The 22,241-nt window shown below is 46.9% G+C and overlaps 1 protein-coding gene and 1 non-coding gene across 3 annotated transcripts; one reads left to right on the top strand and one right to left on the bottom strand.

Moving 5' to 3' along the window:
• Positions 1-4,846: 4,846 nt before the first annotated feature.
• TRNAQ-CUG (transfer RNA glutamine (anticodon CUG)) lies at positions 4,847-4,918 on the bottom strand. Its single transcript has one exon. It is a non-coding gene; the product is annotated as a tRNA-Gln (tRNA).
• Positions 4,919-5,119: 201 nt separating this feature from the next.
• Positions 5,120-21,255, top strand: RAB11A (RAB11A, member RAS oncogene family). 2 transcript variants are annotated; one of them, XM_013193202.3, is made up of 5 exons: positions 5,120-5,278; positions 11,823-12,018; positions 12,932-13,125; positions 13,581-13,661; positions 19,507-21,255. In XM_013193202.3, the coding sequence occupies exons 1-5, from the start codon at positions 5,239-5,241 to the stop codon at positions 19,644-19,646; spliced, it is 651 nt and encodes a 216-aa protein (XP_013048656.1). In that variant the 5' UTR covers positions 5,120-5,238; the 3' UTR covers positions 19,647-21,255. The 2 variants fall into 2 exon arrangements, with proteins under 2 accessions (XP_013048656.1, XP_013048657.1); XM_013193203.3 differs by lacking the exon at positions 19,507-21,255 and adding an exon at positions 14,075-14,097.
• Positions 21,256-22,241: the final 986 nt, after the last annotated feature.

Here is a 22,241-nt window from a genome sequence, read left to right as displayed (position 1 = left end):
CTGCTGTTGCATAAACCATACGTACATGTTTCTTCAGCCTGGAAACCCAGACCTAATTCCACAAAAACTCAAACTAATTTCTCACTGGCAAAATTAGGGAATAGATAAATAAATAAATAAATAGAATTGAGCCTAATTACTTGAAAACAGTAGGACACCTAGTGGATTTATAAGGAATATCTTTGGGATTATGAGCAACATTTTGTCACTTTCTTGGCAAAACCAATTATGAACATATTTATGGAGGAATCATTGAAATATCAGGGTTTCCATTTAATGAATTAGTCTTGTTATAGCTGTTACAGCCTCCGGTTTGCCTCAAGAAGTTATTGCACTCTATGAAAAAACAATGAGTATTGTTTGAATGACTTGAAAAAAATAATTATGGGGAACTGGATGGTTCCCAAAGTCTGCGAGCAGGAGGAAGGGTATTCTGCCAGATCAAAGGCATCCCAGTTGTTCCATCTGACAGCTCTCTAATGATTTTAATGAGCAAAGTTTTATAGCCTCTGCCTGGCTCCCTGGATAATTTGTAGAGCTTCACAACGAGCATCGCTATGCTGAGCACAGCCAGCCAGCTCTGCTGGTTATTTCAGCAGTGAACGAACTGGCCACAGAAGTCAGACTGCCTCCTTCCTTCCCGAGGGCTGACCCTTTGAATCCAAATTAGAAGGTGATGGGCAGCGTGATAATGCTTGCACTACTGTCCTCTACATGGTGTTTGTCTGGTAGTGGCAATCCTATTAAATATACAAACAGCAAGTAGATTTTGGCCTTGGGTAGGAAATAAAATCCTGTCGCAGGTCAGTAAGACTAAGATTTTGAGCCATGTCTCAGGAATTATATCTTGGCCAGCAGTTATCTTGGAGCTGCCAGTATTATCTCGCTAATTTGTCTCTGGAGGCAACAGACGCAGACTAGGAGATGTGTGTCGAGTCCAAAATGGATGCAGGAGGCTGATGACTTCATTCTGACAGTCATCACAAGAAACACCAAGTCATTGAGTCTCCTGTGTTCCATTCCCGTTCCCCAAGGGTGCAGAAGATATTCCTTCTCTTCTGCTTACTGTAATATTGGCCTAACAAAAAAATGTTTCCAGAATGTTAATTTTTCTAGAGCTGCTCCCTTCCCACTCTTTCTTCAGTGCCATACAGATCCCTGGAGAACAGCTAGACCAGGATGAGGTTTGACTTTGAATAGGCTGACATTCAGCTCCAGATCCTTTGTTATTCCAACTCCAGGGTTAGGAAGGAAAAGGCTGACTTATAGGAAATATTTGATTTGGTCCATTTCTACTTATATGAGCTGTAGAACTAGAAAAAGAATAGAGCGTGTACTGGAATTCAAGTAATTATCATCAGAAAAATCAACCCCATGCATTTTTATTGCTACTACCTCTGGCATAGAATTACCAGAAAAATAGAACTCCTTGTACATCATAAACCCTTTAATTTGGTCCAGAGGTTTTTAAAAGAGTTTTCTTCTTATTACTTCTGTTGATCTATTTTACATTTGAAGTTTGTTTTTCGGACTGACATGTTAAACTAAGGGTAGTGAGTGCAAAGAGTCTGCTTTTCTCTAATTTAGCAGCTGGATTGGAAAGCTTGAATTATCTCTGCATAATTGCAATGATTCATGGCTTGTTAGAAAATTGCAAAGTATTGATTGGATTTTCCCCTCGGGAAATATTTCTCCTCTGATACAACACAGTAGGTTGTGGGGCTTTGCTTTTGTCCTTCCTGCCTCCTGCCCTGGGAAGCCAGTGGCTCCTTTCATCTGAGAAATGGGAATGTGGGTCAACAGCCATTCAAGGACAAGTCGGAGACATTGCAACTTCCAACTCCAAATCTTCCGTTGTGCTTTGCAAAGTGATGGGCTTTGCAAACTGCATGTGGGGAAGACAGAGCCAGAAGAGATGGGACCAGCAGCAAATGCTGTCCATCCTTGTTTCTTGTTCTTCCATTTCCATGGCAAATCCAGCTGGTGTTTTCTGCGGAGAAACTGTGACCTCATGGGAACGCTACAAGTATTGAAGATGGTGGTTAGATTTCCCTTACCCTTATTCACCCAGGATTTCTCTCAGGAGTTGGTGACAGGAGAGAAGTGGGAGGATGAAGTGAGGGTGTGCAGAAGGAGCCTGATGCACAGCGCCTGGGGCTGAGCAGCTCTGAGTTGATAGCCCAGCACACATCTGCATGTTAATGGTGCTGCCGAGGCAAAAGCTTGGGACTTTTTGGCAGCTGCTCTATGAATTTCCAGAACAGAACTGGAAATACACAGTTATGAGTATGACCTCTGCTTCTTTTTGTTAAATTGAGCATCCAAGGGCCAGCTGAGTATCATTCCTTGTCTCTGCTCCAGTTGCTTGGAATGTGCTGCCTCTACAAATGGTTGTGTCCAAGCACAAACTGAAGAATTATGAGAGAGCGCTAATTCACGGTTTGCAATGAATTTAGTGTTCCCGCAAGGATGACACTAATGGCAATTAATGCAGCAGAAATGCCAGTGCTGAATGACTTTTCTCACATTAAAAGCTGTCAGTCCCAGAGCACACAGTCCTCTGTTATTTCAGGCCTGACCTCTGCTTTTTGGCCATGTTTCAGCTGCGCAGGAGGTGTCCCAGACCATCCCGTAACTGCAGCAGCGTGATTCAGGAGGGGGGCACAAAGAAAGAGCAGAGCAGCCAAAAACTGTCTTCGCTGACAATGACATTTCCTGAGGGTTTGTATATTCTCATCTGGGGCTTGCCTGAGCAGGAACAAAATTAACCCAGGGCTCAACAGAATATAAGACTTTAACCTCATGCACTGCTGTCAACTGGCTGCTGTTTGGATCTGTATTTCCTTCTGCTGTTTCAGTTCTGCCTCTCAGCTCTGTGAAGAACACATTTAATCAAAACAATCAAATGCATTAAGCCGTCTTAGCTGGAAATAGCCCCTGCTGCTGCTCATATACATGGCACTCCATGGTAATTTCTGTGTTACATGGTGCGCAAAAACGTCTCTGCTTCTTAATGTCTTAAGTTCAACAAGTGATAACAGTACAGCAATGTAGGGATCGTGATTTTCAGTTCAGCCAGAAGACACATTGTCCTCATTTTGTGCCCTAAAGTCTCATGTAGGATGAGACAGTTCCAGCTAAGGAACATCTGCAATTTGGTGCAAGAGGAAGTAATACTTACACATATGAAAAACGTAAATAACGGGTGTTTCCCAGCTCCCATATGACAAACAAAACCCCAAATACAAAAACGAGAGCAACTTTTACAGAAGGATAACTAAAAATCCTTAATCTGTGTTATTTTAAATTTTTTGAAACTAGTAGCATTTCTGGAGGGTGAAACTAGGCCTGAAAAAGTCATGTTTGTTAATGACAAAGTTCAATAGAGGACCGCAAATAGGATGTGAGATGGAAACTTTAACTACACAGCTATAAATATACCCCAGCCTTTACACATTTCACTGCGCAACTCAATGCAGTAGAGTAACTTCTGAAAGTGGCAGAAGCAGGAGCAGCACTTTCAGACTCTAGATTTTGGGTGTTCTGAGTTCACTTGGAGATAAAAAGGATCAATCCAAGCCATGCAGGATCTGCTGGGGGCTCACTGGAGGCCTGTGGTAGCCTGTGGTAGCCTAGTCCGTGATGCTCCTTCCTAAGTTCTCTGATGTTTGAGTGGGGATTCGGTTGCACCCTGTCTATCTTTGTTATGAGTGTCTTGTTTTCTTCACTCGGAAGCTCTGAGGCAGCGTGAAGCATTTTTAAGTGGAAAGGATCAGGTTATGGCTCATTATCATCCCAGCAGACGGTAACTGATGCACAGCGCTGCCGCGGGTGCCTGGGGGTTTCTTTCCTCACACAGAAGTGATAACATGGCCACTGGCTGCTGAGATGGCTAACATACTGCCGCTGCTCGCGGCAAGCCAGTGAAAACAGAGTGAGGTCTAAGGACCTTGGTTTAATCATCTGGGCACCACTGCTATTTTTATCCTTTCTATTTAGGCCTCCAGCCTGTGGCAGTGGAAGCCGACAACAAAGCTGACATCTCTCCTGGTGCAGGGCAGACGAGGGGTACTGGCTCTGAGGACGGAGAAGCCGGCGGGCAGCAGGGCCATGGCGGGCCGGGGGCCTGTTGTTCCTCTGGGCACTGGAATGGGTAGAAACCCGGCTATCCTGGTGCAAACCGTGAGGGAGCAAACCCTCCCTCTTCAAGTTGCCCTGGAGCAGGGCTGATTTCTCTTCAGATGACCTCACCTAAAGGCAGATATGTGTATATATATGTCTTTTACTCTTTTTGCTTACACCTCCTTCAGAGGTGAGCTTTGCTGTGTTTTTCCACGTTCTCCTTTGACCATGCCACAGACAAATCATCAAGTCTTACCTCTTCAGATGTCTCAGACTAGTGCTTCTCCTGCTGCCACCTCTCAATGGTCCCTGAGGCCATGTTTTGTGCCTCATGAACCCAACGAGCTTGCTGATACCTCCTATAGAAGTGACGCCTCGTATTGAGTGTTGTTGGCTTTGAACGCTGCTCTTGCCCTGGGTGTGGACAGAGCTGTGAGACCTGGAGGATTTTGCTAACCCACCCGAATTTTAGTGGGGCTGCAGACCACTCTGAGGCCTTCTCCCTGTGGAAGCATGCCCCTGGGGTGCTGCCACTGGCCCATGACGGCAGGAGGAAGGCGCCCATGCCTTGGATGGGTAAAAGATGGAACTAAAAGAAGTCATGAGGCGTGACTTGTGCTGCGTGTATTCATTTAGAAGCCCACAACAGAGTGGAGAAAGGAGCGTCGTGCCCATTGTTACGGCATTCAAAAGAATCTTGGGGGGGGGAGAAAAAGAATACCCTAGGTTCCACCGAGATTTGAACTCGGATCGCTGGATTCAGAGTCCAGAGTGCTAACCATTACACCATGGAACCGCTGTAGTAACACCCCTCACGGGCCGCCCCTAGTTCTTCCACAACGCCCGCTGCCTGCTCCCTCCCGCCGCCCCTGGGACCCGCGGGTGCGGAGCGGGCCCGGGGCTCCCCCTCACCGCCCTGCCGCCTCCGGGCCGAGCCGGGGCCCCTCACCGCTCCCACCCCCGCCCCTTTAAGGCCGGGCGGGGCGGGGAAGCGGCCTGGAAGTGCTCGTTGCTGCCCCGGAAGGCGGCGGCTGTGGGAGGGCGCAGAGGCGCGGAAGCGGCTGCAGGGAGGGGCCCGGCTCCCGCTGCCCGTCCCCGGCCTTCGGCGTCCGCACCATGGGCACCCGCGACGACGAGTACGACTACCTCTTCAAAGGTACCGCCCGACGCGGCCCCCTTCCCCGCCCGGGGGTCCCCCGCTGTGGTACAGACGGGGGCGGGCTGTGAGGGTGCGGGGGGTGGGGTGGGGGTGCGGGGCTGTGGCCTGGGCAAAACGGGCAACAAAAAAAAACGCGATCCCTCGAATTTCCATGTGGAAAAGGGGCGTTGTCGCTACCTATAAGTCAGGCGTTTGTACCGGTGTTGAGATCAGGTCGGGAGGTACCAAGAAATGCCTCCCTCCTCGTCTTGCAGCATCGGTGAAGGCCCTGCTGGTCACGAATTTAGTCACGTCAAACAACTTGTTTTGTGGACCTGTGGGCAAATTATCAAAAATATTGCGTTATATATCCTAGAATTGTAGAATATCTCGAGTTTGTAGGGACGCACAAGGATCATCGAGTCCAACGCCTGGCTCCACACAGGCCTACCCAAAAATTCAGGCCACATGTCAGAGAGCACAGTCTAAATGTTTCTTAAACAAAAAAGCAAGCCTGCTGCTCGTCGTCAGGCCCCAGAATCTTATAGAACAGCAGCGTTCTTCTCAGTACCGTGAAGCTCTTGTAATGACTTTGAAGAATTATATTTTTTGTCCTCTGTCCTGTCCAATTTCCACGTGGAAACTGACGTTATTACTAACTAGAGGTCAGTCCTCTATACTGGTATTGATATCAGGTCAAGAAGTACCAAGAAGTGCCTCGTTTCTTATCTTGCAGCGTTGGCAAAGGCCCTGCTGATCACAAATTTAGTCACATCAAACAACTTCGTTTATGGACCTGTGTGCAAATTATCAAGAACATTGCATATCTTGACAGGATTGTGTAAATTATTGTTCTAGCTGTGAGGAAATACCAGTGATGTAGAACTTTTTGGGAGAGGTGCTACATTTTATTGGATTGCTTATGTATATAATTGCAAAATAATAAAGTTGGGATCCATGTGTATGGAAAAATTCCAAGCTAGGTAAAATGGTTGCCACTCTGAAAGGCTTTTACCGTTTAGAATAGTTTATGGAAGCTGTTGGGAGTGCTGGGGATGCTAGGGAAATGGTGCCATGAAGATAGGAGTGATTCACGTTTTCCGAAGTTAAAGCAAACCGCAGGAAGTTCGTCTCCGAACTGGGATTAATTTGGCGGCTGAAATAACATCAGCAAATGCAGAGTTGCACAAATTGTGGAAACAGTTGTAACTGTCCAAAAGCGGAGGTTGTTTGAAACAAAGCGTCCCCACTCTGGAATGGTCTTGGAATTATTGTGGCAATGAGCTGTCTCGTCACCAGGCACTGTCCAAAAAGGCAAGTGGTAGGTTTAAAAAAAAAAAAAGGCTCTTGAAAGAAGAAATGAGAACTCAAGGGGAACGCTAAGCCAATGTTTGAGCCTCCTGGGGCCTGAGGGGAAATGCAGGCAGCACAGGCGTACCCGTTCTGAAGGGATGTTGTGGAATTAAAAGGATGCAGAAGGGCATCCGAATAATCAGAAGAGATCTCATGGGCTCACATCCCTTATATTGAGCTGATGTGGAACTACAACAAACAATAGATGTTTTTTCCCTATTTACCCATATTGCTCATTGCTTTAATTTTGGTAATTTGGAGGTGAGGGCTTGCTGGGACAAAGCTTAGTGCCACCCTGATCTTTTCTGTTCCACACAGGGCTTCTCAGCACCAGTCCTGCCCCTTGAGCTGGGCGTTGGTCTGTCTGGACACCTAATGCAGTCCCAGTTCTTCTGGGTTCGTGACCTAAAGGGATATGGTCAGTCGGTGGGACTGAGCTCAGGCTTCGACGTGCTCTGAAATAACAGGGCGATATTCTCTGGTTCAGCTGCCTCTTACTGCCCTTGAGCTAAACTGCCGCTGGGCTGTTTGTGCGGGACCTCTGTTCTTGTCCTGTCAGCCACTGCCAACAGCTGTGTGTCAAAATCTGCTGACTGCTGGCGGCTGGAATTGGAGCCCCCTGCACAATTGGGTCTCAGTGCCTGTCACAAGCTGCCCCTCGCCTGACTCCACGCAATGCTTTAGTGTATGTTATTGCCCGGTAGGCCTAGCTTAAAAAAAAAAAAAAAAAAAAGGCTAGTTTCTGGTAAATTCTTCTTGTCTAGCTATGCATATCTTTGTATTCTCCCGTACTTTTGGGGTTCATCTGAGAGAGCAGTGCCTACTGTTTCCAGCACTGTGCTTCAGGAAACACCAGGTCTGGGAAGTCCCCTTTGTGGGACTCTTTCTCTAATTTTAATGGGAGGAAAAAATACGGTGACATAAGGATGTTACTTAATAATTTAACCTGGCTTACGTGCAGAAACTTTTAGCTCTGTTTGATTAAAGTGACAGACCTACCGTTGATAAGTAGTTAACAAAGTAACCCGTACTTGTAGAATATGTCTTCTGTGTTTTTTGTGGACAAAGCTCGAGAGGATTAGGTTTGTGCCCTGACCATCTGGAACTTTGGATTTGGGGTCAGCCTCCTCATTTCCGAACGCAGACCTGCCTTGCAGTGACATTCAGCTGACTGCTAGAGAAACTCCTCTTTCAGCTTCCTGCTCTGTGTCAGGTTCATTCCTCCACCTTTTTCCTTTGCTGAAGGAAACTGAAACCAGGCAGACCTGTTGGTCTGGATTTTAGACAATGCCTTTTTTCTTTGTGCTTTGTTTATAGAAATCAGTAAGGAAAACCGTTGCATGGCAGGTACGGGCTTATACGTGGTAGCACGCCTTATGCCTGTCACTCTGCCAGATGTGGAAGCCCTTTTGTGCTCTAACAAACCCGCCTCCTTATCCCCGTTACTGCAGTCGTGCTTGGAGCGTTGTGTGCAGTAGGTCCGGGTGGTGAATGAGCCCTACCTCAGAGTTCTCTGGGACATGAAATGGGTGGATGAAGCAGAAGGTGCAGCTGAGGAGGGCGATGGATTTCAGGTACGGTCACGTTAGGTTTGTTGGCAGCTGCCTAGAAGATGTGCAATCAGGTCATCTTGTGCGCGTTTCCTTCAAACCCCAATTTACGTGGGCTGGAAGAGGTGTTCAGCAGGTTCTTGTGGGTGTCATGGAAATGCGTACAGGCTCTTAATTTGTATGCTGCTTTATAGCAGAGTTCAGGGCAGATAAAAGAGTTTTCAGACATAGTAATCCCGTAGTGCTAGTCTGCATGGCTTAAATTGTGTAATACGCCGCTTGTCTGCGGTAAAGGTTGTTTCACAATGCGAGCTGGTAGTGCTGGGCTTTCTATTTTCAACCTGATGAGGTTGTCAATTACATACTTTATGAGCTAGTTGAAATTCTCAGAAAATACTTTAATTAAATCAGAGTTTTATCAGAAATAAAAAATTGAGAGTGCTGGAATGTTTGTGAAAAATTAATACGTCTATAAATTGCTTCTCAAGCAGCTTATGGAGTTGAATTCTTATTTTGGCCTTCTGCAGAAATAAAACTGGAATTACAGAATGACGTTCATTTAGTTGCACGGACTTCATGAGATTCCTTTTGTCCACCGAAAACTCATCTTAAACCTCTCCAGCGCTGAGTTAGCTCGTTAGATGCATTGTGTTAAGGCGCGTTGCTGCAGGTGTTGAAGTGGCGCACCGCTAAACCAATGAGAATGACGGGGGGGTCACTTCCACTGCTTCTCTGGGTACTCTCAGGGTGTGCCAGTGCAAATTTCACCGGACTGCAAAGCTTTCTAAGGTGCTACTCGTGCAAGGGAAGTGCTGGTCCAAAGAAAGCTGTTGATGGAGGTTCTCAGGTCTGGGTCTTAAGGCTGAACTTGCTTAAGTGTTTCCCCTAAGCTTTAGTCCTTCCAGTGCTGGTGTAGTGAAGGAAAAGGAATTTGCTGGTGGTGCAAAGCTGAGGGGTATGGAGAAAAAGCTGGAGTATGGTACTAGAAGATCTGCGTGGTGATGAGGACAGCAGTTCCCCCAGTGAGGCAGGATTCACAGCATAAGGTTTTGTGCCCGGGGACTCACGGGAAGAGTTAATTCCAGCGTAAGGTGTTTCTGGTAGATGGAAATATTAAAATCCTCATATACGTCACCAGTGAGATCTCACCTAGAATGCTGGATGCAGTTCTCGCTGCTTGGGAGAGAAATTGAAAGACTTTTATGGGGGATGTCTGCGGAGAACGGGCAGCCTGTAAGGAAACACTTGAGAGGTTGGCTCACTTAGGTGGTAGAACAAGACTGAGGAGATGTGGTTGCTTTCTGTAAATACCCAGACCAATGTAAACACCACTGGGAGAAGAAACTAATAAGCTAATGGACAGTGCTGGCACACGAACACCGCTATCAGCTGACCGCTAATTTCTTCTGAAAATTAGAAGGCAATTTCTAACCATTAGGAGTGAGTTTCTGGAAAAGAAGCCCAGTAAAAGTGCGTGTGCAGGAACAATTAGCTTTAAGGTGGAACTAGATACCGTCACGTCCCTGGGATGGTTAGAGAGGGACTCAGCCACTCCTACTGCATTGCTGTGCTAAGAATACGATACATGGGAATACAGTGGAGTATGAAATATCAGACTGAGGTGGTTTGGTAAGGAAAGCAAAATGAAAATTAATACAATTTGGTGACTGTTAAAGCTGTGTCAGCTCATAATTATATTCGAAGAGCGGTGTTCTCTGGACTGGCAGAAATACAGAAAGTGTGAGGAGTCCTAGCAGCCCGCTGACACTGCAAGCTGTTCCTGTGTCCGTGCTCGAGATGAGCTGCAGTGGCCCAATTAAGTAGAGGAAATAGCTGGCTTCAAGGAGGAAAGTAAAATGTTTCCCCCTTTTAATTGGGACATATTAATCTGGTGCTGGAAGCCGTTCAGAACATAAGCAGCGTGGGATTCAGACAAGGTGAGGAAAAAAAACTTGGTAGAGGAATTAAAAGGACCGGTCTATTTTTGAATGTCTGAAAACTCTGCTTTGAAATATGCACTGAGCAACGAAAATACTTGAGGGTAATACTTAGCAGGCGTATGATGCAGCCTGCTGGGAGAAACGGGATGATGTGTGTGGATTGCTTTCCTCGCGTAGAGAAGCTTTCAGCCCCTGGAGCAGCTAACAGCGGGTGACCGTGGGACTGAGCGACTCGTGCCTCCCAGGAACTCGCTGTTCATAACGCGAGTGCAAACATGATGTCATCTAAAACCTGAACCTGCCGCAAGAGTTCTGAAGATCTCGTTTGCCGGCGAAAGAGGGAAAACTATGGCAGCTTGCCAGGCGGTGACGATATAATTGGGTGTCTCGTCCCCTGCACTAAGTTTATTACCGCCCGGCATCCTCTGTGCCAGCAAAGCTGTTTTCTGCCACCGAACTGTGCTGACCTGTCCTTTAGGAAAGTGGAATCTGATTTGCATTCGTTCCAGGTGCGTGCCACCTACCTGCGCCTGTGATCCTCGTAAACAGAAGTGGTTAACAGGGCCGCTGTGCTTTGTGCAGCTTCTGTAGCTTGGCTGGCTGCTTGCTGAGTCAGCTGGCAGGGGAAGCTGGGAAGATGTTTGTTTTGATGAGGTATTCTCTAAAAGACTATTTGAAGCTAGCGTTTGCTGCAGTTTTCATTTTATGGAGGGGGGTTTTTTAAAAGGTGCTTCTCGGCTCTTACAGTCAGGGAAAATCCCATTTGTCAGAGCTGTTGTGCATTATTTAAACAGAAAGTGGTGTCTGCTGTGTGACGCAGCAAAAGCTGCGAGGGTTTGTGCTGCTAGACTGAGACTCACTCCTCACATCAGTGGACTCATTCCTCTGTTGTACCACACAGCATATCTAACACTGTGTTGCAACATCTTGAAGTTTAAATGATGTGTGTTACTGAGCAAGTGTTTGTTTTCTCAAAACAAGCATCTCCATGCTGGTTTTTTGTCACCCAAGTGTCGATTGTTTTGCCTGTGCTGGCCTGATGCTCTGCAGAGCACAAAGGTTACCAGCCTTGCTTCTCGAGGGTCTTACTCATCCTCTTTGTCCTCCGCTTCCTTCTGTTATCTGCTCAGTGCCTTATCTGAAGGTCACCTAGAGGAGCTGCTGCCGGTGCGACTCGGGGAGGGACATGACTTGGCCTGGCTGAAATTCCTGCGTCTGGGTAGTGAGTTTCAGGTTGGGCTCAAGCTCGTCCCTTTCAGCTCAGCACCGTGGGATGGTGCGAGGGATCCTCGTGACGCTTTTCTTCCTGTCCCAACTGGACTTTACGCCTTCTGTCAGTCTCTCGTCAAGCATGGCTGCATCCTTCCCATTAGTTCGCTCAGCACTGTGATGAGTCAAGGCCAGCTGGGAAGGGACTTTTTTACTTTTTGACTGCCACGTGTAGTTCTCCTGGAGGAGGAATATGATTCAATGCAAAGGAGATTGAAATGTAACTACTAAAAGTCACGTCTAAAGTCTGTTCAGCAGGCTGGAGAACGTGGCAGCTCTGGTTCTCTGGAAATCTCAGGGCTTGGACAACAGACCCGTGACAAGAGGGGTGGCTTTGCTATTCTTTTTCCTTCTTGGTTTGTTCTGGAAAATGAATGTGTTCATTGTGGGTGATTGTCAATAGATGGTGTACACCTGGAATCTGATTCTGATGTCGTTTCTCTCTTGTAGTTGTGCTTATCGGAGACTCTGGAGTAGGCAAGAGTAACCTCCTGTCTCGATTCACTCGCAATGAGTTTAACTTGGAGAGCAAAAGCACCATTGGAGTAGAGTTTGCAACAAGAAGCATTCAAGTTGACGGGAAGACAATCAAGGCTCAGATATGGGACACAGCAGGGCAGGAGCGATACCGCGCTATAACATCAGCGTAAGTGGTAGCCTGTGCAGCTGAAGAGATGCTGTTGCTGAGAAGGGTCGTCTTTGGGCCCTTCTAATTCCTCAAACGCATACAAATTATTTTATTTTGTCATGTAATATCCACAATGTGTGGGGGAAGGAAGCTTGAATATTTTTCTGTCCAGAAGCTTGGCCTAGTAGGGCTCTGCACAAAGCTGATCTGCCTCTCAGTGCTGTCATGATATGTAACTGGGAGCATTTCTAACCTAGAATACTTTCAGAGCTTTCAGAGATTCATTTAAACACAAGCCATTGATAAAGTTACAGCTGTAATCGTGGAGGTTTTATCAGTGGTAACCTATGACCAGACATACTGCTCGCTTTACGTGCTTATTTAATTGAAAAAACAGCGTAGTAAAAGCTGGATTTAAGTAAAGCTGGAGGTATAATTGTGGGGTGGGAGAACACAACCTGCTTCTCTTCTGAATGTGTAACTGTGCCTCTCTCTGGTCTGAAGGCAGACCAGCTGGGGCCGTTCATAAAGGGACTAGATCAGGCTGATATTTTTATGATCCCGTGAGTCACTCTTAACTCTTCCTGTCGCTCCGGGCTGTGCCCGTACTGCACCCACAACGGTGGGTGGGGAAGACTTTCCAGGAGTGGGTCGGAGGTGGAAGGTGACAGTAGCTCCTTGCAGATTCCAGTGCTTCATTTTGGGGTGCAGGGTTCTCCATCAGACTCTGAGCTGTCCTGGCTGCTCTGGCGGTCCTGTGTCATAACCCTAACCTGGGTGCTTTACTTCTACTGCTTCAAGTCCCACGTATCGTGCTTTAGATATTTTTTATATAGCTGTCTTTGCAGTAACAGGCAGTAGCTGTTAGTAACTTGTCACTTTTAATCATGATGTTCCTTGCAGGTTCTCTAACACATCTCCCCACCCGCAGGTACTATCGAGGTGCTGTAGGGGCATTACTGGTGTATGACATCGCTAAGCACCTCACCTACGAGAACGTGGAGCGATGGCTGAAGGAGCTGAGAGACCATGCTGACAGCAATATCGTGATCATGCTTGTGGGAAACAAGAGTGACTTGCGCCACCTGAGAGCAGTCCCTACAGATGAAGCCAGAGCTTTTGCAGGTTGGTGAAATCAAAATAAATTTCTGGGTGAGTGAGGATGTCTGCCTGCAGGTATGGCCTGCCGTTCCCCTGATACCGCTAGCCCTGCTAAATAAGCTGCCACAACATACTGGGAGGTGGAGAAACTTGACGAGGTTAAAACAAGATCCGGGAAGTTTCCCTGCACATTTCTTGAAAGTGCACCAAATTCTCACTTTCAGTGATGCATCGTGACATGCCTAAAGGCAACGCAGCACTAACGGCAATCCCTGTGCCTGAGGATGATTGTGAATTGTTGTTGCTGTTGGGTGGTGCTGCTCTCATACCATGTAAGGGGAAAACACCACAACTTTTACTTTTTTTGGTACCCGCGCATCTGATCAGTAACACCACATACACTGGCTGGTACATAACTTCTTCCAGATGGGAGATAAATGTTCTGTACTCCTCTAATTATAATGTTTCTGTCCACACAGAGAAGAATGGTTTGTCATTTATCGAGACATCTGCTTTAGACTCTACAAATGTGGAAGCAGCTTTCCAGACTATTCTGACAGGTGAGTCATCCAGTGCTCTCTGCTTTGAGGAGGAAGGGCAGAACGCTGCTCAGATGTGAGGCAAGTAGGCAGTTCTTTGCCTGTAAAATGTTTAAAATTTTATTTAATCACCCTTCACAACCATTACATTTGGAATCCATTTGGTCCTTCCTTTGAGCAGCACCGCGCGTCTGTGACTCCTGAGCACAGGATAGTCACTGTCACTGCGTTTAATAGTCCCGGCCGGACTTTCGACCTTTGTAGTGTGCAATGGCAGTGAGTGCTACAGTCTTTATGCTCTGTGGATCAAGTACTTCCTTTTTCTTTAAACCCTTTATTTGATAGGCAAAACATCTCACTTCTGTGACGTTGGCACCTGGTTAAATTGTATTTTTGTTCACGTAGTTAGATTTATTTTTTTTTCATTTTGGCAGGTAATTGAGACTTTTGAAAACATACCGTAACGAACTAGCTAGCCATACTGGAACATGCAGGGGAGGAGGCAGCTAGGAAGTTAGTGCTGTAATAAAAATATAAAGCATTTTTTTTGAGTTGTCTGAAATTCTTTAGCAATGATGAGAGAGAATTCATAGGCTGTTGGAGTACGTCCTGCTACATGCCTTCTTCCTGTATCCATCTGTGGTTTTTTTCCTACCTTTAATTGTAATAGGGTTCTGGTTCTTTTCTGTTTTTACAGTGGGTTCCTAAACAGTAGCGTTCCTGGCTATATACTAACAAAAAATGTAAACGTGTCCACGTCAGACAAATACACAGTGCATAGGGATGTGTCATCTCACTGCTTTCATGCCATGGTGCGACTAGAGCTTGACTTAGTTTCCTCTTTAGCCAACCCTTGTGGTTCCCTTTTAACTTCAGTCTAATCATTTGGCTGTAATTCAACTTTGCACAAATGCTGAAAAAAGGAGAGCAGTTATGTTTATACATTTACTTCCTCATGACTAAGTAATGATGCCATAAGAGGGTGGGCGACAAAGGAGTGGCTGAATGCGATGGTATCTGTGGTGCCTGATGGCTTTCCTGTTTTCTTCCCCTACCTAATAGTCAGTTGTGTCAAAATTGCTTGTGAATTTGGGCATGGATATTTCAGGAGAAACGCATTTTTTATTGCTTGCTTGTAACTGCTAAAACCCTAAACTTCTTTCTTTATGTGTATCCTTGCTATTCCCTCTCCTCTCAGGGGCACCTATACTGAACTGTGAGGTCAGGTTCTGGCTAAATGTGCTGTGTGTAGTATAGAACAGCCTTGCTGCCTGCTCTTAGAGTTTTCAGGGGGGATCAGGGCTCTTGGATAAAGGTTAGGTATTTAACTTTCATGCCTGTTCAGCACCAGCACTAATAAAAACATATCTGGAAATACATCAGACGTTGTTTACCCCCTCCCAAGGTGGCTGTCAGGCTGTCATATGCAATATAAACTGATCATCCAACTGCCCCCAGTCTCCTTGTGGACTGCTCTGTTCCCTAACAGCGATGGCTGAAGAAGTGGGAAGTTTGCTGCATGCCCTGGGCTGCTGCCTTATTTCTGCAGAGCTGTGTGACACTCAGATATGACATACTGCTGTTGCCATGGGGAAGCAGTTTACCTCTTGGGCACAGGCTAGGCTGTTTCTTTATCTCTCCTCACATGCTTCCAACGGCACCTTTTATTCCAGAAGTTATTTTGGATTCTAATTAGCAAAGGTTTGATTTTTTTCTGGTTTAATTTTTCTGTAAGGGAGAGCAGGCTGTAATGGGAGAGCAAGGGATTAAAACTAGACCTCAGCGGACTCTGACAGATTGTTGGAGCTGTTGTTTTTCCACAAACGTCAGTGCTCCCTGCGTGTTGCTGTGCCAGTGTTTTGGGGAAAGAGCTCTTGGGCATGCGGACAGAATCCTTGTTCAGGAGGGGCTGGTTCAACTGCGCTGGAAGAAATGCTTCTGCTGATTAGTGGGCATGTGGCTCACTCCAGACACCAGCTCCTGTTTCAGGGAGATAAAGATGAAGTAAATAATGCATTAGCAGCAGGTTGCCTCCATCTCTGCTGTGACTGGCATGCAAAGGACGAATGTTCTGCCAGTAAACTTCTCGATAACGCTTCACAGCTGGCTTTTTCTGTTAATGATTTGCTTTGAAGGAAAGAGGGGAGCAGTCATCCGAGGAATGTGGTTTTCAGAGTGACCCTGCAGAATCATGGATAGTCTGTCTGTGTTTGGCAAGTTTGCCTCTAAGCATAGTGCTGGAGGGTGGAATACTCGCTCTCCTTTGAAGAAGGAGATTGATAAAGCCAGCAGGCTTTGCCACAGGCTGCAAGTGGAGGAGGTTGAAGAAGAAGGGGCAGGGCATGCTGCTGTACCAGCTCTGCTAGTACTTGCCCTGCTGGGAACGGCACCGCAGAGACATCCTAGGCTGCTCGTGATGCCTTTCACACAGCTCTTACGTCTTTCCCGGACAGGGTGGTGTGACTGGGGTCTGTAGCGAAAATCCGTTCCTCTCCAGCCCTCGTGAAGCTGGTCTGGTTGGGACAGCGAGGGAAAGCTGTTAGTCCTTTCCCCTGGAGGCGTAGCAGGTCCGTGTTAAGCGTATTCATGCCTAGACTCTCACATGAAGCCACCTGGCTTTGGGCACAGAAAACATGAATCCGTCATGGTTAGCACAGCCTAAGTGAGCATGTGGTCTCCTGTTGCGGGTGGAAGCAGGGGAAGAAAGCTTTTCTTTCCTCTCGCTGTGTTATAAAGGATTCTTGGCAGGCCATGCATCTTAACAGACAGGAAGCCTGCTAGGTTTGTGCATACCATGTGAGGTTTGGGGACCTTTTCCTCTGTGGCTTAGGGTAATGGTCCCTGTCCAAGTTCCTCTGTTGTGAGATGTCTAGACTTCAGGGGCTGATTCTTGTGTGCACAAAGCTGCTTTGTATTATCTGGCAAATGAGAGAGACTGGTGTTATAATCCCATCCCCTCTGAGCATTCACAGCAGGATAAAGCATCCTTAAAGTAAACCCGAGGCAGCCTCCGCTCCCTGCCTCGCTCAGTGCCGCCTCTGTTCCCATAGCGCGTTCTGCCGTGGTTTCATCTCTAAGGAATCCCATCTCCAAGGAAACAACATCACAGAGCGTTAACATTAAGAAATGTAGGGATTTCCTCTTGTTAGCTCTGTACACCTGAAACTGAATGAAACACTAGCGCTGCTTGAGGAGACAAGGACTGGACAAGCTCCTCCTAGACAGCGGTGCCTTTTTTCCCCAGCTCTCTTACACTGCAAGGCCTGTCTCACATGGTTACCAATTATGCAGTGATGCATTCTGCCGAATGTGCTCTTAATAAGGTCTCAGTCAGTTACTGAGCAGAGCATAAAGTGTAGTGTCTTCATTAAAAAGTGCACGTCTTCATTAGCCCGGCGTTCCTTGGTGCAGACCAGTCTGAGCGTAGGCTTTGCCTCGGGGCATTTTGCCCCGGGAAGAGCAGGTTTAAGCTGTTCCCACCTCCTCCATCACACCAACACAACTATGTGTGGTGAAAGAGTGTGCAGCTGATCCAAGGCAAGGCAGTATTTAGCCGTTTAGGCTTTCATCTAGGGCAGCACGCTGTGTCTGCACAGAGGTTTGTAACCACAGAGGAGGGGAGAGGTGGCAGTGAGCAACAAAAATAAAAGGGGCTGCTTCGAGCTGATTTGAGCAGCGCTGCTGCTAAACGTCCTTGCAGGGCTGTCAGGGAGCGGGGATCAGCTGGAAATACATTCCCACAGTCAGAAGGAATAGGCGCTGTATCAGCAGAGAAATCAGTGCTGTTGAGATTATTTTTAAGACTTCAGCGAACAGCCCTGTAGATCTTCGCTTTGAGATGAGGGTGTTGTGCACAGGACACCCTGGTGGCTCACAGGGGTGGAGGAAGCGTGTGACAGCTCGTGTTAGGGACCAGTATGAACTTGTTTAGGAAGTTCTGTGGAAAACAGAATTGCCGCTGCTGAGCGTGCTACTAGAGAGCTTCCAGTAACAAAGGCAGCAAAACCCTTCTGCTGTTGAATAGGAACAGGCAGTGCTTTGCTGGGGGTAAGCTGGCTGCTCACCCAGAGCTGGGGCAGTGAAGTGGAGCAGAAAACTTGCAGAAAGTAGAGCAGATCTCTTCCAGCTGTGCTCCCTCCATGTGCATGCCCCAGGGTCAACCTGTGAAGGTGCTCATGTGGAAGACGGTTGGAAAGAACAGTGGACATCAGAAAGGGTGACACCAGAAAATCCTCTTGTACGTTTGCAGCGCTCGTTTGGTTGATCTGTGACCTGACCGTATCTGAACGCATACACACATTCAGCTTTCTGAAGAATCTTTCATGATCTGAGTCCGAGCTGCCTCTTTGGAGGCCCAGGCAGCAGATTCTTCTCTCACAGCACTACTTGCAAAGATTACGGTTCCTCACACAGCCCATAGATACAGCGCAGTGTCCGTGTGAGAAGTTACTTCTTGGTGAGCAGCTGTGTGGATGCGTGCAGCCCTGCTCGTAGTCTTCTGGGGAGCACTCAGCCTGTTCGTAACGGCAGCTTACACAGGGTTTGGTGCAGCAAGAGCAAGGTTTGCAAGCCTTGTTCGTTAGGAACCCTTTTTAACTGCTTGGTGCCATCAGGTCTCATCTCCGTCCAAGCAGGCACGTAGCTTGTGACCAGCCCTTGGCAGCACGGAGGACTTCTCTGCATGAGATTGCTCAATTTCCAGTACCGAAATGATGTCAGGATGTGCACTAAGCAGCAGCTCATTAAAAGTCTGAACAAAGGCGACTCACTAATGATGAATTTCTGGTGGGAAAGAAGCTTCTTGGTCCGAGGCCAGACAAGGTGCTGGGGACATCGTTACCCGGCTGACGAGGGACCTCAGACCTCCGAATGAACTCGAATCTTTGCCGTGTTTCACCGGTTATTTGTGAGCAGTGCTGTGCAGCAGGAATGGAGCGCATGCACCCTCTTCTTGAGCGACCTGAGCTTATCTGGAGCGTCCCAGCAGGGCAGGGAGCTGCAGCGTGCAGACGGGGTGTGGGCATCAGCCCTGCTCTCTGGGCTCAGCCGCTTGGCGCTGCTGTTCTGTCTCCTGCCAGCGTGCCGTTCTCTTGGGCTCCTCTGATGTTGTCACTTCAGGGTAGGCTTCTTTTTTTTTTCTGAATCTGAAACAACTTTTTTGTTAAACTGAGGTTTAACAAGCTTTTTTTTTTTTTTTTTTAAATGGTTTAGAACTTGAATTTGCAAGTGAGTTCCCCGTGCTCTATTTCTGGTATGCTTTATTTCCTTTCTGAGGTGAAGCGCTGCACCTCGTACTTTCATACACAGCTGAAGCGAGTGGTTTTGTATCTACTCTGAGTTTATGTTCAACACACACCATCGGCCACTAACTAATCCCAGGAAACTGGGCAAGGCTTTCAGTGCAGGCGTGGACTTGGCAGCGTGTTAGGTTAAACTCCTGTGCCTTTCCTGTGCTCTCCAGTTTGTGCTGGGATTTCTTTGTCTGGACTCCATATTTCTCCTCTGCAGTTCCAAAGCTGGTCTGCTCTAACACAGTCTCCTCAGAGCCTTAAGAATGATGACAAGGAATTGATGGCATAGCTTCTGATTCTTAGCAAATATACAGAATCCAGCAATTTTTTTTTTGCTTTTATGTCAAGGGGAATAAAGCAGTTGTGAAAGAAGTAATTTGTTTTGCAAAGATATTTTAACTTATGAATACAGAAGATATCACAATTAAACGTCTTGTGGAAGCTGCTGTGCATTACCTGTATAGTCCCAAAAGTATGGGGAATCTGTGCTCTGTTTGATGCTTGGTTTCCCCAGACGTTAACTTTCTGATGCTGTTTTGCATACGCGTAATGACGAGCTCTTTCTCATCTTCCAGAGATCTATCGTATTGTTTCCCAGAAGCAAATGTCCGACAGACGTGAAAATGATATGTCTCCAAGCAACAACGTGGTTCCCATTCATGTCCCTCCAACCACTGAAAACAAACCAAAGATGCAGTGCTGTCAGAATATATAAGAAATGTTCATTCTTTCCTAAAAGGCTGTGTATATTCCCCAGGTCCAAGATTTAAATATATTTGTAATTCTTGTGGTTACTTTCTCGTGTTCAGTTACTGCTTACTCCTGAATTTCTCCATGTCTTAACCACTTTGATTTCATTGTTTATAAATCTCTTGCTTCTACGTGGCTGCAGTATTTTCCCAACTCCGACTTGTCGGTTTTGGTTCAGTACGTTGTTTGGAACCGAACTGATCTCTTTCCAATGTGATGCCTGCTAGACAGAGCACAGACACATTTAGTGAGCACTTGAAGATGTTATTCTGCTCCTCGCAAAACAATTATTGTCAGGATACCTGGGAAAATATCTCTGGGCAGGAGATCTTTCCTTGTCTTAAGGTGTTGTATACTGCATCTAAAGCTTGATGAAATGCCTGTTGCTCTGAAGTGCAATTTTAATGTAAAGCTAAATGTTTTTGGCTACATCTTCAGATTGTCAAGTTGAGGATTTTCTATAGAATATTATGGGGGGGGGAAGAGAATTTCTTGCAAACAAGCAGCAGGGTTCTTGCTACCTGTGAATGAGCTTTTGTGGTTTGGCACCCGCTGCAAAGGAGGCTGTGGTGTGAGGCAGAGCTGCTGGAGGCTGGCCGGGGAGAGGCTGGTGGGACTCCGTGCGAGGTGCCGCCGGTGAAGTAAGGAAAGGACGAGCTAAAGCACGAGCTGTGTCGCTGGCTGAGGGTCGCTCTAACACTGGAACTTGCAGCGTGATTTTGTGTTGCCTGAGACTTGGCCTCCACAGTGCCGGTGGTATCAGGATTTGAGGATGCCTGTTTCCTTTCATGGCACACAGACTTGAAGGGTGTTGTCACACTGCATATCACATATATTAGTACATGCCACACGTTAATATATTCAAATGCTAGAGTTGATGAATCAGTAACTTCTACAACCTGGTCTTAGTTTTCAGTTCTGTTTCATCTAGTATTTCTCAATGATTCCAATGGCTTGGTACATGATCTTTAACAAAAAAACATCTGGAGTATTTCCCATTGGATGCATTCATTCTGTAGTCTGTTGCTCAGTACAAATCATCTGTTCAATTAGCTTGTTCAGGGATACATGAACTGTGCCTTCTGTCGCTGCACTCTGAAACCACTGCGTATTACACAGGATGTGCTATTCCCAAACGTGCCGTTAATATTAAGATTTGGGGGCTTTTGGCACTGGATTTCTACGGGATTTAAAGAGCTGTTTGTTGTATAAATGCCTGCGGTTGTTTATACAATGACAGGAAGCTAATTGTAGGGGCCCTTTCTCAAACTCTGACATGACCCACTTGGAACATCCAAATTTGGGTAGGCACTACCAGCTGCATTTCTTACCCAACCTTTCTGTCTTGCGGTGCTCATGATGTGTAAGGCACACGGAAGGCATTGCTGTAGTCGGTCACTTGTTTTATTTAATCCATTTCTCCTCCTAGTATTAGTTCTGAAGATGCTCTTTTGATCTGTTTGTAAATTACTTTGTATTTTATGCATGTACTGTAACTTGATTCATTATTTTTTTAGATTGATTTAAAATATATTCATCCATGATTCTAATAAAGAATTACAGGGGACGACTCAGTACGGTGTTGGGTGCACTTTTTGGGAGAACTGGGATTTGACCTGAAGGGTTTTACTTACTGGAAACTTATAAACTTCTTGGAACAGCCTATGAGAAGACACCGAAGTAGAAGCGCTCCCAGAAAAGGACCTGGAAGGGCCATGTACGACATGTAACACACTTGCCTTTGTTCAAACCAAGCCTGTGGTTTTTGGGGGCTGATATAGATCATCGCTGTGACTTTTTGGCAGCTTCAGGAAGCTTTTGTATTGGGAAAAGTCTGTGGGCTCTTCTCTAGTCAAATCCTTGAATGGCTTTTACAAACCTCCTTATTTTTCCCCATTGCCACCAGTAAGAAAACCTCGGGGAATGACAAAGCACTGCCTTCCACAGCAAATTACCGAACCTTTTTGATTCACCACCCCGTTGCCCTCTGCTGAAGGAGTGGTGCCGTGGGAGGCAGCTGCTGCTGGGCCCTGTGCACGGTGCCCCCATAGCCTTGGGGGGAAGTCGCCTGCAGAGCATGGGGCAGCGCTGGTGGCTGGGGCGGGATGCCTGAAACAGCCTGAAATTTTTGGGCCTTCTTGGTATTTATCGCAGGACTCTGAGCAGGAGGTGTAAGATGGGGCCCCTGCTCGCTGTGGGAACTGTTCTCAGAGAGCTTTCTTTGGCCAGACGGGAGGGTGTTTTGGAATTTACCAAATTACCAGGGCAGCCAACTTCTAAATTTGTCAACTGGAAATGCAGGGTGAGTTTCACTTCGCTCCCCTTTCTGATTCACTTCGTCAGACAGCCTGACTCAGCCGCCACGTCAGGTGTGGATTTCACATGGCTTTACGCAAGGCGCTTCCTCCTGGGGTAAACGCGATCGCGGCGGAGCCTGGAGGAGCACGAACCCCAGCTGCGGGCCCCTGCCCCACGCGGTGTCGCTGTGCGTGCTCGTGCTTCCTCGCCTCGGGACAGCCCGTGCTGCGTTCAAGTCCTGCGGCTGTGAGATGGCTGGGGG

This window comes from Anser cygnoides, chromosome 11 (assembly GCF_040182565.1).
Source record: "Anser cygnoides isolate HZ-2024a breed goose chromosome 11, Taihu_goose_T2T_genome, whole genome shotgun sequence".
NCBI lineage: Eukaryota > Metazoa > Chordata > Aves > Anseriformes > Anatidae > Anser > Anser cygnoides.
This window is presented reverse-complemented; position numbering and strand designations above follow the sequence as displayed.

Excerpts from the sequence above, each read along its gene's own strand:
- RAB11A (XM_013193202.3), top strand. The coding sequence starts at position 5,239 with ATGGGCACCCGCGACGACGAGTACGACTACCTCTTCAAAG. Across the intron at positions 5,279-11,822 it reads GTACGACTACCTCTTCAAAG|TTGTGCTTATCGGAGACTCT; the intron begins GTACCGCCCGAC and ends TCTCTCTTGTAG. Across the intron at positions 12,019-12,931 it reads TACCGCGCTATAACATCAGC|GTACTATCGAGGTGCTGTAG; the intron begins GTAAGTGGTAGC and ends CCCCACCCGCAG.